The sequence below is a fragment of the Theropithecus gelada genome, chromosome 12 (genome assembly GCF_003255815.1).
Source record: "Theropithecus gelada isolate Dixy chromosome 12, Tgel_1.0, whole genome shotgun sequence".
Taxonomy (NCBI): Eukaryota; Metazoa; Chordata; class Mammalia; order Primates; family Cercopithecidae; genus Theropithecus; species Theropithecus gelada.
Genome location: NC_037680.1, coordinates 19,436,391 through 19,451,271, shown reverse-complemented (window position 1 = coordinate 19,451,271; position 14,881 = coordinate 19,436,391). Strand labels below are relative to the sequence as shown.

Below are 14,881 nucleotides of genomic sequence, written 5' to 3'. Positions count from 1 at the left end.
CATAATAAAAAGTCAAATACAAAGGCTAGACTAACTGCCCAGTTAATAATAAGCAGCCCCATAGGTACAGAGAGTCACAAAATGTCATACTTATTTAAAGTAAATACGTAGAATGACATAGAACTCCAACAACTAAAAAGGATCATTGTTATAGTGTGACAATAGGTACATTTTCAGGCTTTTAATTTTACTGTGCTGATTTATTTTTATTAAACAGTAGAACATTTATCTTTGATCCAACTTGTTTTGGTCATGCCATTTTGTACTCATGATTTTAAAATAAATTTGAAAAATTATTATATTATGTACCATAGATACTTCATGAGACTTTTCCTAAACAATATATTGGTTCTGTTTGACTAACCTCTTTTTTATTTCTTTAATGCTACTTCATGTCATATGTCATATAAATTTTACAATGCCCTTGCATATAATAGAATAACCCTGTGCTGTTTTTCTGTCCCCAGAGCCACAGACATGTACATTGAAAGATTTCCTCTGTGCCAATGGGGACTGTGTTTCTTCAAGGTTCTGGTGTGATGGAGATTTTGACTGTGCAGATGGCTCTGATGAGGTAGGCATTTTTGTAAAATCAAAAAGAAAGCAGTTCTTTAGAACCACATTTGTAATTATTATTACTCAGTCCAGTAAGTGCGGCAAGGACAGCTCAGAAATACACTTTACTCTTGACACACTGAGATAAGTATTATATCCGTGTGCTGGGCTGCACATCCCCAGCACAGGGAATAGCTCTTGTGCTGCTATTGACAGTTAATTTTATAGTCTGTTTTACCTCAACTGGTGAATAGCTGGGTTGGGAATAGGATGTTTGAAAACCCTATTCCCTATAGCTGATGCCCCTGCCATCTGTGAATTAGTTCATAAATTTGCTGCAGTATTTATAGTCAGGACTAATATTTTTATGCATTTTAAACAGTTTCTTCTCCCCAGTCTCTTTCTTCAATAGTTATAGTCTTACAGACATCGATGTGGGTCATCAATTTTCATGAAACCACAGGTTGAGCTTTGCTTCCGTGATGAATCACAATCCATTTATAATAAGGCCTATGTACACACAGCTTTAAGTGAGAAGTTTACAATTTCTCTGGAAAATTCTATGAACTCAGTCTGTGCTAACATTTATAAAACTTCATACAATTTGTTATTTATGAATTTATGTCCTTATGTTTCAGATATTAATTACTCCATGATGCTTTAAAAATAATAAACAACCCATGATTACATATATTTTTCTCAGTCAAATCTAAAAGGAACCCAGCTCTGATATCCCAGTATCAGTGATTTCACATAGATAATATCAGAAACACAAGGTTTGCACAATCAAGTCCAGTAAGAAGTGAAGGAAAAAGAGCTCTGGCCGGGCGTGGTGGCTCACGCCTGTAATCCCAGCACTTTGGGAGGCTGAGGCGGGCGGATCATGAGATCAGGAAGTCGAGACCATCCTGGCCAACATGGTGAAACCCCATCTCTACTAAAATACAAAAAAATTAGCTGGGCATGATGGTGCGCGCCTATAGTCCCAGCTAATTGGGAGACTGAGGGAGGGGAATTGCTTGAACCTGGGAGGCAGAGATTGCAGTGAGCTGAGATCGTGCCACTGCACTCCAGCATGGTGACAGAGCGAGACTCCACCTCAAAAAAATAAAAAAAATATATATTGTTCCACAGCGTACACCATGTATCCTGTATTGCAATGATTCCCTAAAGCTCTGCTGCTCTGGTTGAGAAGCATATATACTCACCTCTTATTAATGCCCTCCCACTGACCATAGACTTGGCCAGAGGATTTTTGCTGCAGCTTTGGAGGTTTCTGTGTTTCAGTTCCCAATTCCCTAGATACCCACTGATTTCCTGCCTCTGGAGGAGACACTACAGGTTTCTGCTCTTTACAGAATTTATGCAAACTAGGTCTCTTCCCACCCTGAGGCATTCCCTATAGGACTGGACAATTCTCCCTTCTCTCACCTTTTTGAAAAGTCACAATAACCACATTCAACAGCTTATATTTTGAAAACAAACACGTGTAATTTCTCACCTGAGGGCTAGCAAAACTTAAGTCTCAAAGATGAGAAGGTCACTCAAGAGAAAAAGTTGAAAAATACAGCACTTCTAGTCATGGAGCTCTTCACAAAATAAAAGTCAAACCATTTTTTTTTTTTTTTAACACAAAGGAGAGTTACATTTTTTACATTTACCAGCCACATATTTACCTAACATTCATACATTTGAAAATTACATTAAACTTTTCTAAGGCAGAAAAACACACTTTAATTAAACTCATCCATGAAAATATATTGGCTTTGGTTTTATTTAATATGTCGAACCAATCTGGGTAATATGTAAAACATCAAGAGGTGGGGATATATTGCTTAAGGCTTATATATTTATCTTGAATCATATTCACAAGATGTGCAAAGTGTTTATACAGAATCGAATACTACTTCTTTAAAATCTTATTCGTGTAAAAGTAGATATCCTTATTACCATGTCTCTCATCCCATAAGTTGGTGAACACAGTGATTTGATGGTTAAATATACATCCATATATCCAGACATTTGCATGATAAGGCTCAGAAGAAATGAAATTTATTGTAGTAAAGTCATTTTTCTCTATATTTATAGATGTTTAGTGCAGTCTATATGTAATGAAGTAGCTAACACTATTGGTAGTTGATTTCTATCTTTTTTTTTTACCATCTAGACAAAAAAAAGACTGAACAAATGGCTAGAAAGCAGAATTACACACAGAATACTCTCACATTAAGAACAAAAATTGAGAGAATTGTGAAGATAAGTTTCTGTATGAATGAAACTGATAATATTAGCTTGTTAATAACACAAAAATAAGAAGTTTAAAAAGTTGGTTCAATCTAATTGTATAGCAAGTATTTATCTCTGTGGTACACACAAAGAATGATTATTTAAAGTGATTTTAAATTATAATATTTTTCCTCTACATTTAGCATAATATGTTGTAAGAACAAAAAAGCAAAGAAATCTTAAACTGCATTCATAGACTTACTGTTAATAATAATATTGGTTCTGCTATTTTGAAACATGTAGGGAAGTTCAAATGCTTATTTATGTCAATGTCATTAGAACTCAAAATTTAAAACTAAAAGAAAGGAGATATAAATGTAGAAACAAAAAGTTAAGTAAAAATCCTCTCTTATTAAATCCAAAAGTATCTTTATAGGATCTTGATTAATCTTTCTCTTTCTAAAAATATGTGATTTCTACTTCTGCCAGTGAAAAGTCCTAGAACCGATTATAAACCAATGGTAATGACTATCCTGAAATTCACCAAGTGGTCTCTAAATACCATTTTCCAATTAAAGGAAAGAAGATTCCTTTGAGATATGCCTAATTTTAGGTCTGAGAAAATAAATTGACAAGATGAGCTGCTAACATCTGAGATTATTAAGAGAGTGTACAAAGTGCACAAGAACAAACTTAAAGGAACTTCCACTGACAAAAGGGACAATTTGAGCATTAGAAAGAAAAATGACTGGAAGGGATTAAAACCCACACATACACACACATACACACACACAATGTATAAAAATCAATGAGTTCACAACAATATTTTAAAAAGCAAAAGCTCATTAGTCACTTTGGAGGTTGCAAAGGTAACAACATTTTTAGGATGCAATTAGTCAAATTCAGAATGTGAACTATTCTATAGTATAACTGACCTGTTTTCTTCAAGTAGTAAATGGCAAAATGGCATTTTAAAAAACTGAAGAATGAGAAATAGTTATACATTAAAGAAACTTTAATTCAAGGTATAGATCTCTTTTGAGTCCTTATGTTACCAAACAGTATTTTATATAGCTAAGTGACACACTCGTGCCATTGGTCATTGAGCTGTTTTACTTAAATGAGCCCATTTGCAGAGATAATAATTCATTGCTTCTAAAAATGTTTACTGGATAGTTATTATAATCATGTGACAGTATTAGATACTTGGTTCACAGACAGGCATGATCTTTATCCCAGTAGAGCTGGGATAAAGTTATATGAGATGTTAATTTATATTTGTTTTCTACATTTGCTAGTTTATTAATTTATTAATTCACTCAGCGGTTTGTATTGAATGTTTACTACGTCCCAGACACTAACAGTATGGAGAATACAGTGGTGAATAAAACACATGACATCTCTTTCTTATGACATTCTCTAATGTCTTTCACGTCATTTGCTGTTATGTAGCTTACTCCAGATATCCCACATTTCCGATTATCCTTACACATAAAAAGCTTTTTCTTAAGTAGTTCCATTTCTACTTAAGCTGTCGTCACAAAGAGAAAATTTCAGAAATTTAGAAAGTGAGCTCTCCTTCCTTACATGGGGATGAAACTGGGAAGAAGCAGCAAGTAGTTCAACGTGCTTTACTTGCTAGGAGTTCCATAAACCATGAGATTGTTACACTTTCTGTGGAAGAAGCAGACAAGTACATTTTGGCAAAAATAGAAATTCCCTAACAACAGAAAACATCATCCCAGTGAGACACTTCGTTAGAGTAGTCCATTTCAACCAGAGTGTTCAGACCCAGGAAAGGTGATTTCTAGTGACTCCATTTCATTCATCTCATATGCAGATCCTCAAAGGTAAATTTGCCATCTTGTTTGACTTCCACATAAAATCTGTATATGGACTAGCAGAAATGAAAATGTTGACAGTTCATGTCATAGTGCTTTAGGGAACAATACCGGAAAAGAAGAGAAGGAGAATTACAAACAACTAAACTGTAAAAGGACTGGTGCAAAGGAAAAGAGATGGAGAGAGGGGAAAGAAGGAACACCAGGGGAAGCTTTGCCAATGCAAAACAGATTTGTCTTAGGATTTTTGTTTGTTTTGCATTCCATATCCCTAGCCGCCTTCTCCCTCTAGCCAATAAACTGGATGTAGTTGCTTAGAATTAATTTTTGAAAAAAAAAATTGTTTTTAAACAAGATGTGGCTACACTGCCTAGACTGCAGTGCAGTGGTATTCATGTGTGCCTATCATAGCACACAACAGCCTCAAAGTCCTGGACTCAAGCAATCCCTGCCTCAGCCTCTTGAGTGGCTGGGGCTATTGTGCCAGCTAGAAGTAATTCTTTAACCCTTTTATTATCTCACAGTCTTCATTATCACCTACAATTCTTAAAATTCCATTACCCCATAACTGTCTACTGAATAATCGTACTCTCAGAGTAACTTAATTAGCATGATGAAGCCATAAAATTTGTGTTCTTTTTTTCCATTTTTTGTTTTATTATGACACACAGGGACAAATGAAAGTGGAAAATTATTATTATTCTATTATTTAGTCATGGGCTTAAAATATTAGCATCAGAGCCACTTTTATACAGTAGACATGGTTCCTACACTTCTGGGTTACTATGCATAAGTTGTCTAGTCTTTTAGTTCGTAAACATTTTTCTAAAAATGCAATTTTAATTACATCTGTGTTGTTTTTGACAGAGAAATTGTGAAACAAGTTCTTCCAAGATCACATCCAGGTTTTCTGTACATAAGTTTCCTTATCTTTTAAGTGTGTAGACGTGTTTCTAAAATTTTAATTTTGATTATATCTCTGTTGTTTTTCATAGAGAAATTGTGAAATAAGTTGTTCCAAAGATCAGTTCCAATGTTCCAATGGTCAGTGTATACCAGCAAAATGGAAATGTGATGGCCATGAAGACTGTAAATATGGGGAAGATGAGAAAAGCTGTGAGCCAGGTAAAAGGATTGAAGTGATATTTCATTTAGTTAACATTTTACCTTTCTAGAATTTAAATTTAAGCAGCAATATGCAGAAAACAGTGGCAAATATGTCATATGTTTACCATGTTTAAGAAATGGTCTGCAAATCTGTGGATAAATTAATTAGTGTGTTCTTCATATGTTTTGAAAGTGTTTTGGAAGATAATATCATTACTTATTAATGGAATCCAATCATAATTTCCCCAAATTTGATTTTCTGGTATCTATATCATATTATACCATTTGGAATTGTTTCCCCAAGATAGCAAAGTAAAATCTGTTGAAATTATAAGTGCAGTAAAAGACAAGCTTTTAGTTATGGAAATGATGATTATGAACTAGAATGTACCCATTTCAATGCGATGCTAGCTAAGAAGAAGCATAATTGTATTATTTGTATTTACATCTTGGGCTAAAATTTGAGTAAAGTTAGAAAGCAAAGCCAGAAAAAAAGATACACTATTCAATTTATGTGCTAGGTGGCTCTATAAATATACTCATTAAAACACTTCATTTTTAATTATATATTTTAATTACATTATCTTACAGAAAAATATTACTGGTGGAAAACCATACTATAATGTATGTATGACCATGAAAACATTACCTTGAGAGACTAGGTCAGAGTTACAGCTACAAGACTCATACATTACTATGATCCAGTACCATGTCCATGGGCCATATTGTTAATTGATCACTTATTTCTTTCTTACTAAATACAGACATGTTATTAGACTCCTTATGTACACAGATCCCTAGACAAACACTGCCAATTAAAAGGAGTTAAAACTCAAGGAAAAAGCTTTTTAGTATCCTTGAGCTAAGGAATTCAGACCACGAAGTCATTAAGTAAGTACAATAGACTACATAGTGATCTAACATAAGGCCAGAAGCCCAGACGTTTGAATGCAAGCCTAGCCAACTCAAGCCCATAGACAGAGGCAGCTGTCATAATTTCTGTCAATTAATTAGACTGGGTAGTATTTACATCTTGTGACTAATACACTTACAAATATTACAAACTTGCCAATATTATACTTGTAAATAACATTTAGCTGCTTGTTTTTCTTAATTTCTGCATCATAAAGGAACGCTGCACATTCTGTTAACTCTGTTAATTACACATGTATTCATATTTAAAATCCCCAAACAATGCAATTCTTAGAACCTATTCAAATATTTTATTTAAGTCAATGCAACGAAATAGATATCATTGGGTCTATGAGACCATGCCAAGATTTCTACTTTGTGCTTTATGCAGTGAATGTAAGATTAACATACTCAAAGGTTACTAAATATTATTACAGTTTTGGAAGTAATTTGAGACTTCAATAATTTAAAATAATTTAATTTAAAATTGTAAAAATAAAAACTCGTGTAACACTTCAAAATCAAAGGGATGAAGGATATTAAGGTTTTCTTTTTCCTTCTATGGACTATTGAGTAAAATTCTTACTGCACAGGCTATTACCTCATGAAGTATATTTAATATAATGCAATAATATTATAAATAATTATAAAATTATTTAAATAATTTAAATGAATCTGTAATACCAGTCTTTAAATATATTTATATAGTATAAACTATTATTACATATATAAATTCATATACTTATATGTTTATGTTTTTATTTCTAAAACCTGTTATTTTTATTCTATCTCAATCTCAAATTTATAATTGTATTCAGCTTCTCCTACTTGCTCATCAAGTGAATATATATGTGCCAGTGGTGGATGTATTTCAGCATCTTTGAAATGTAATGGAGAATATGATTGTGCTGATGGTTCAGATGAGGTAAAATATATTGTTTAATTAAAATATTTGAATTACATGAATTAGGTTTGGGCAAACAAATGTAATGAAAATAAAGGAAATAATCTTGATTCTTAGCACAGTTTAACATGTTGGATATGTACATTGAATGCAATCATTTCAGCAAATACTTGAATCTTCATGCTGTCCATATACTAAAGTTCATTCTCATTTGTAGAAGTTATATTCATTAAGACAAAGTGAAAGGAAGTGCATGGTATAATAAATCTCTAGTATTACAAGCTGCATGTTTATTTTGACCATGATTGTGTCATTATCATTAATGAAAACTGCAGTGTCCATTTGTATTTGAGCAGATGGACTGTGTGACTGAATGTAAGGAAGATCAGTTTCGGTGCAAAAATAAAGCCCGCTGTATTCCAATTAGATGGCTGTGTGATGGAATTCATGACTGTGTGGATGGCAGTGATGAAGAGAACTGCGACAGAGGTAAGGTATTTGTGTATGTGAGTGCCTGTAAATGAGAGAATGAGAGTTAAGGTGCTGTGCAGAATATACAGTGTGTGCTAGAGGCAGAGGATAGAATCTTTAAATGATTCTCTTTCCTCTTCCAAGTTTCCTTACATAGCAGCCTGGTCTAAATATGCAAAATCCAGATCATTGTCAGACAGAGCATAATCTCAATCTGGGCATGACAAACACTAGCACTGGGCAAGAGTTTACTGAGTGTCTACCATTTCAGACTAGATGCCAGGTGAAGTATAGGGATATGTGGAGAATACAGAGAAAGTAGTCAATAAAACCACGACTACAAAAGTATATCCTGAATTTTCTGTACATTCTTTCCTTTCACATTGCTTGCCTTACTCTGAAAACATAGGAACAACAGATGGCATACTCAATTGCACACATTCATATGCTGTATGATATCTAGGTATAGGCCATGCCCCAAATCCCTAAATTTCCTTATTGCAATATCATTGAGAAAATAACCTACATTTTTTTTGTCAGTCTAAAAGACAACTTTCCGTTTTGTCATAGATTATTTCCCAGCTACGCGAAGATCATTTTCTGACAGATAACCACATTTTAGTTTCAAGCCACCACATTAAATGTAGCAATGGTTACTACTTAGAGTTATTTCCCAAAGCAATTGTGTGCTGAAGATTAAAATGATCACAAATGAATCCATATTTGCTATTTTCATTTTGTTAAATACATGTTTTAAATACAAAATTTCTTGTGACCTGCTTACAAAGTCTCTCAATAGAGTTTACACTTCTTGGTGTTTAGAAGATCATTAATAGAGATGGTACTACATATTGCCACGTGATTCAAGGCACTTGAATGTGCACTCTAGGTTTACATACTTTAAATCTGTCTCACATGTTTACTTTTGTGAATATGTAGTCACCTAAGAAAAACAGTATTTTACTTTCTTTAATATTATTTGAGATGTTTATGGATATCTCCATCCCAAACCTGATAAAGTGTTGTATTATGAAGAAAAAAAAATAGTTTTTTTGTTTGCTTTTTTTTTTTTTTTTTTTTTTTACAGCTCCTTGCAGAGCAGGGCTAACTCATAGGAAGTGCACCCAAAGTAGGCCTTCAATTTCATTCTGAATTTGCTGTTTATAATAGAGAGCGGTGAAATGTTAAATGTCCATAATAGCTCTTTCTACCTTAGGCTAAGTTCTCACACTTGCTGTCTGTGATTGGTCACTCTAGAGACAGCAAACGTTGTGGACAGTCTGGCAGCAATAACTCATGTGACTTTTGTATTCAAAGGTTTGGGGATGATGATTAAGCTACTCCTTGTTTTCCATATTCTAGCGAATCACCTCTGTTGCTCAGCTTCAATCACTACCACCTGCCTAGTTCATTCTCCCATTGCTTCTTGCTTGGACTGGCATAATGCCACCTAACTGGTCTCCCTTACATCCTATTTACTGTTACAAGGTTCATCTTATGTAAGTGTCCCTCCGATTGTGTCAGTTTTTATTCAAGGTACCTGATTACATACAAACAATTCAATCTAGTAATCAGGGTTACAAGAAAATGAGCCCATTTTACCCTCCCAGGCTTACTTTCTACTGCGCCTCTTTATGTATTGTATCCTAGCCAAACTAGAAAATCTCAACTACCTTTCAGATCTAAAATTATTCTACTAAATATTTAATCTTAATGACTGAAAAAGAGTTGAGAGCCTTTAATTCAATCATTTACAAATGTTTCAAAGCCCCCTTCCCCTCCATTCATACCTCTAACTTAGTTTTCTTTGCTGCTGGGTAATTATGCTCCAATGATATATTTTAGTGGTTAAATTATTTGATCTCATATGAATGTACCATAAGGCATTACCACATTCAGATTTCTAGTATTTAATTTACTCCCAGGAAGTGGCGTAGGTATTAGGTAAAGGCATTTTAAGGCATTGAGGAAATGGGATGCCAGAATAAACATCTTTTCTGTTAAATCTCATTTCCATTCATTTCCAATCAGGATACACATGAGCTAATAGGAGCTGAGTGTTGGGAACAGGAATATATGAGAACTGAAGGATAAGCATAACACATTTTCCCAGTGAATCAGTTTTACTAGTTTACTTTAAAAGACAAAAATTCAAAATACTCTGGAATTAAAAGCTGCATTCATACTTTTGAAGGTAAAATATATGGCCTCAAGGAACTGTGGTGCTTGTTCTGGCCTGAGCTTTCAAACTTTACACTTTATATAATACTGGTGGAAAAGATTGGGCGGTTCTTTTTTGGGTAATTATCAGCTTAACAATGTGTAAGTTAGTCAAATAAATTATAAAGTATTATCATGTATTAAAGCTTCTCTCAACCCAATTAAGATGAGAACTCTAGATGTTTATTTTCTGTGATGATGCACTTGATCAGATTTATATGAACTTTTCAAGGCCTCTGTTATAATTTAGATGTATTATTGTTAATTAATATATACTTTTCTGTTTTCCTAATATTTCCTGTTGAGCTGGTTAAGAACATAACTGGGAAACTGGAATTTTAATTCAGCCAATCTCTTTAAATTATACCTTTTTTGTTGTTTATATGTGCTTTACGCCATTTCAAAATAAGGAATTTTAAGTGAGTCTCAGGATGTCGTGGTAGCCCCATGATGCATTTTTTTTTAATGCAAATTTTTTTGGAGTACAACATCAAGTCTTTAGTAGGTTACCACAAAACCTTTGCCTTTCTGTTATAATATAATTTCATTTATACTTCTCTTCTTTTTAATAAATCAGTGGCATATCCAACACTCATGAGGAGAAAATTATAATGTTATCTAATGCAATACCTTAGGGAACTCATTCTTTAACTAGACTGATGTATATGGTACAAATAGAGTTTTCTAAAATAATCAGAGAATGTCAAAAGTTCACAAATTCTGTTTGAATGTAATCCATTGTAAAATGGAGCATGTTATGAGATTTAGTCATTAGAATCTTTATGCTAAAAGTAAACTCTGCTTCATATTCTATGGATTTGATTTTGAGTTAAGGAAATATACTCACTTCGTACTGATATTCATATCTTTAATTTCTTTAGTACTAAGGACTGCGCACTGCACATGCTATCTTTTTTTATTGTTTTCAGAGTGAGACAGTTGTTAAATAGTACTGAATTCTATTGCACAGGTTTTCATAATTGAGATTAATTGTAAAATTATAGCAGTATGGAGCTCAGCATTGCAGAAGTTTGGGAGAAAGGGCTATCCCAATGACAGATGTTGAACTGTCAGAGTCTCACATGGTGATATTCACCTTGGTGGATTCACCCAGCCCTTGCCTTTGTCTGTTTCTTAGTTTGATGGTTCTCAGAGATGGCAATGTAAGCTGTGCCAGTTCTGCTAAGCACTTTTGCAGACAATTGTACTATTATTCAGATCAATATCACTACAAATTCTTGGTCTAAGCTTTATCTTTTACTTAAGATACTAAGCAGTCTGCCCTTGTTTTCCTAATCATGTTTCTGCCATTAATCATATCAGGTTTTTAAAAAGACAACTATCCAAATCTGTTACCAAGCCATCTCTCTTAGTAACTTCACCTTCTTCTTTACAGAAATAATAAAAATCATGAGCATTTTTCAAATCTGGCCACCAAACTAACAAATCTACCTGTAGCTGGCCTCAGGCTTTCCTCCTTCCTTCCTCCCCAAACAGAAGACTTGTTTCACTTCCAGTCTAAGCCCATTCCATTCGTTTTGCTCTAGATCTCAAATCTCTCACACTCTCTGGATCCTCCAGAAACTCGTTACATTAGTTACCCTTTTGCTCTCCTGTACCCTCAAATGTGTCTTGTCTACTGAATTCTTATCAGAAGCATTTAAATGTGTTCAGGGATTTGTTCTTCCTCACACAAGCAACGAGGCTCACTTTCTGGTCTCTTTTTTCCCTTTATGGCCAAACTTCTGGAAAGAGATGTTTACATTCACCTCCGTCTTCTCATTCAATAGCCAATGACAATCATTTCATTAAACTCACTGCCATTTCACTAAACCTGCTCTAGAATTAGTTACATGGGCTATCCCTCTCATTAGAACACTTTCCCCATGTATTGTCTGGCATCACTCTTTCCAGATATTTCTCTAACCATTTTGATTACTTTTTCTCAGTCTCTTTTGTAGACTCCTCTTTACTTACCCAATCTGTTTTTCTCTGTGTTCTCTTTTAAATTTCAAATCATAACTATATTCTGATCACTGCCAGATGCACGTTTACAGCTCAAAAACCTATCCTATATTTCAGACATATTTATCCACCAGCTTGCTCGACATCACCACATGGCTGTCTACCAGTACCTTAAATGAATTATGTCTTAAGCCTGCTCCTCCTGCTGTGTTCCTTTATTTAATGAACAATACCATCTACCAAATGGCCCAAACACACTAAAAAATGAGTTCCATGTTTGTGTGCTCACTCTCCTTTGCCACTCTCATCTATTTAGCCACCAGGTCCTGAGGAGTGTTCCTTCTGAAGAGTTCTCAGCTGTGGCTCCTCTAGATGTAGTTACCATCATTTCTTCTCTGGATTGCCATGACCTCTCTTGAAATATGTCTTTTTCCTTCAGTGTCGTCTTTACTGTCTCTCTCTTCAAATTTAGAATTTCTAAATTCTCGACACCAGAGCTAGAGTTTTCATTCTACAATCCAACTGATTCTAGCACTTCTTAAATTAAGACTTTTGCTACTGAATGTGAGTTATCAGAGATTTGTGTAACAAGTCAGAACTCAGAGCAAGAAGAATTATTTGATCTTCATAAGTTCGGGCCCATTATTCCTTCCAAAGTACATCTGCAAGAGGAACAATGGCTCTTTCTGGGTATTTTCTAGGCTTTTAAGGGTGATCACTGTCACTGCTCTGCCCCATATTTTGGTGAATGTATGTGTGTTTAAATATGTTAATACCTTCAGTAAGTCAAATATGGACAACCCATGACTCATAGCTCTTACCTATATATGAGGATTAACTAGGTAGTGTAACCCTTTGGAAGCAATCTAATTTTTCTTAATTCTGTACTCTGATGTTTGTATTGTTTCCCCAGGTACTTCTTGCACCTATGACCCTATACATTAACTGTACCTCTTTTATAACATATAAAAGCATTGAGTCCCAGAGATATTCATAGAGTTATCCAAAGCAAGACTAGAACCCACAGTTCCTAACTCTCAAGTCCTAAAACTCCACTGTGTATTGCTACACCTCTAGACATATAACCCAAATTTGTTCGTTACTTAGGTCCTTTGCATGTGGTAGATGTACTTAAGAATTGTGTATTAGAATATTTTTGTATTCCTGATGTTTTTATTTATTTGTTAAAGGAGGAAAATGCAAACATTTTAAAAATCCAAAAAATAATGCTTTACTGCACAATCTTTATTTTTAAAAAAATCCCTGAAATATTGTATGATATGGCTAAATTCTTATTGCTGTTAGAAAATTGTTTCTTTCTGATTTCAAAAAAAAAAATTTACTGGTTATTCTAAGTTTTTAATAATCTAGTTTATCAGTATTTCAGATACAGCTAAATTGTCTAATAATTCTAAAAAAATGTATTTTCTTCAAGAAAAACACAAATTTTAATAATTACAATTAAAACTAAAAAATACAAATTTTTGTGTATTCAGCAACATAAAAATTATGTGAAACAGAGAAAACTTTAGATTCTTAAAAACTTTCTTTTAACATCTTATCAGTATTTTCTAAAAAAAGACATATATGAAAGTAATATTAGAATGTTTTGAAATGTAAACAGTGAATACATTTTATTAAAAAAATTGAACATTACTTGTTTCTGGTATTATGCTCGAAATAAATAAATGGAAGCAATCAACTAGATACTGTTTGCAAAGATTCAGAGGAATATGTGTCCTGCTGACTGGCATTGATTACCCTGAATCTCTTTGTTTCTTTTTGTTTTAAAATAAAGGAGGAAATATGTGTAGAGCTGATGAGTTCCTTTGCAATAATTCTCTCTGCAAACTACATTCCTGGGTGTGTGATGGAGAGGACGACTGTGGAGACAACTCTGATGAAGCCCCTGATATGTGTGGTATGGCATTTCATGTGGCTCTAGATTATACTTGTATCTTCTGATCTCATGCCCCAGCATGAATCAATGAAGTGGTGAGGTGAACTACAAATTATACCATCCTGGGGTTAGGTAGATAAAGTGTAACCACAGATACAGCTTTCGTTCAGGTAATAAAGGGATAATCCTGTTCAGAAGTTATGACTTTATAGAGACTCATCCTAATGTGAACTTGCACAAGTCAACACTATTCAGAAGAGAGATAGAGTAATTGACATTTTAATTGAATAAGATTCATATAATAATTTTGGCTTCACATGAAATTGGAGCTTTATGTTAATTTTGGAGGGGTACAGATAAGCAAAGTAAAAATACATGAATAATAAAATCTCATAGTTTCACAAGCCACCCACTAATGAAATATCTATCTATCTATCTATCATCTATCTATTAATCATCTATCTGTATATCTATCTATCCACATATCTATCTCTCTGTTTCATTACAAGTCTTAAGCACAGAACTGAAATTAGGAGTTATTTAACATTTAAACCTAAAGAATCTTAACAAAAGTTATTGTTTCTCCAAATTCAAGTTACTCTTGACTGACATTTGTCCTGTATATGCTTATGAGACCAACAAATATAAAAGTCTAATTTTAGATCAGCAGCATAAAGGATCTCTTCTATTTTAACGAACTTTTTTGGTCTCTGTTCTCATACCTTTTATCTAATCTCTGCAAGAAATGTAATTTCACCTATATTTTAAAGGAAAATGCTG

General features: G+C 33.7%; 1 protein-coding gene across 1 annotated transcript in view; it reads left to right on the top strand.

The window, feature by feature from the left end:
- The window catches only part of LRP1B (LDL receptor related protein 1B), a 1,963,100-nt gene that overhangs the window by 1,812,752 nt on the left and 135,467 nt on the right, over positions 1-14,881 (top strand). Inside the window, exons 68-72 of the mRNA XM_025404289.1 lie at positions 468-574; positions 5,618-5,747; positions 7,460-7,566; positions 7,902-8,034; positions 14,000-14,122. Of these exons, the coding sequence (XP_025260074.1) occupies positions 468-574; positions 5,618-5,747; positions 7,460-7,566; positions 7,902-8,034; positions 14,000-14,122 (600 nt within the window). The remainder of the gene's footprint in view (positions 1-467; positions 575-5,617; positions 5,748-7,459; positions 7,567-7,901; positions 8,035-13,999; positions 14,123-14,881) is intronic.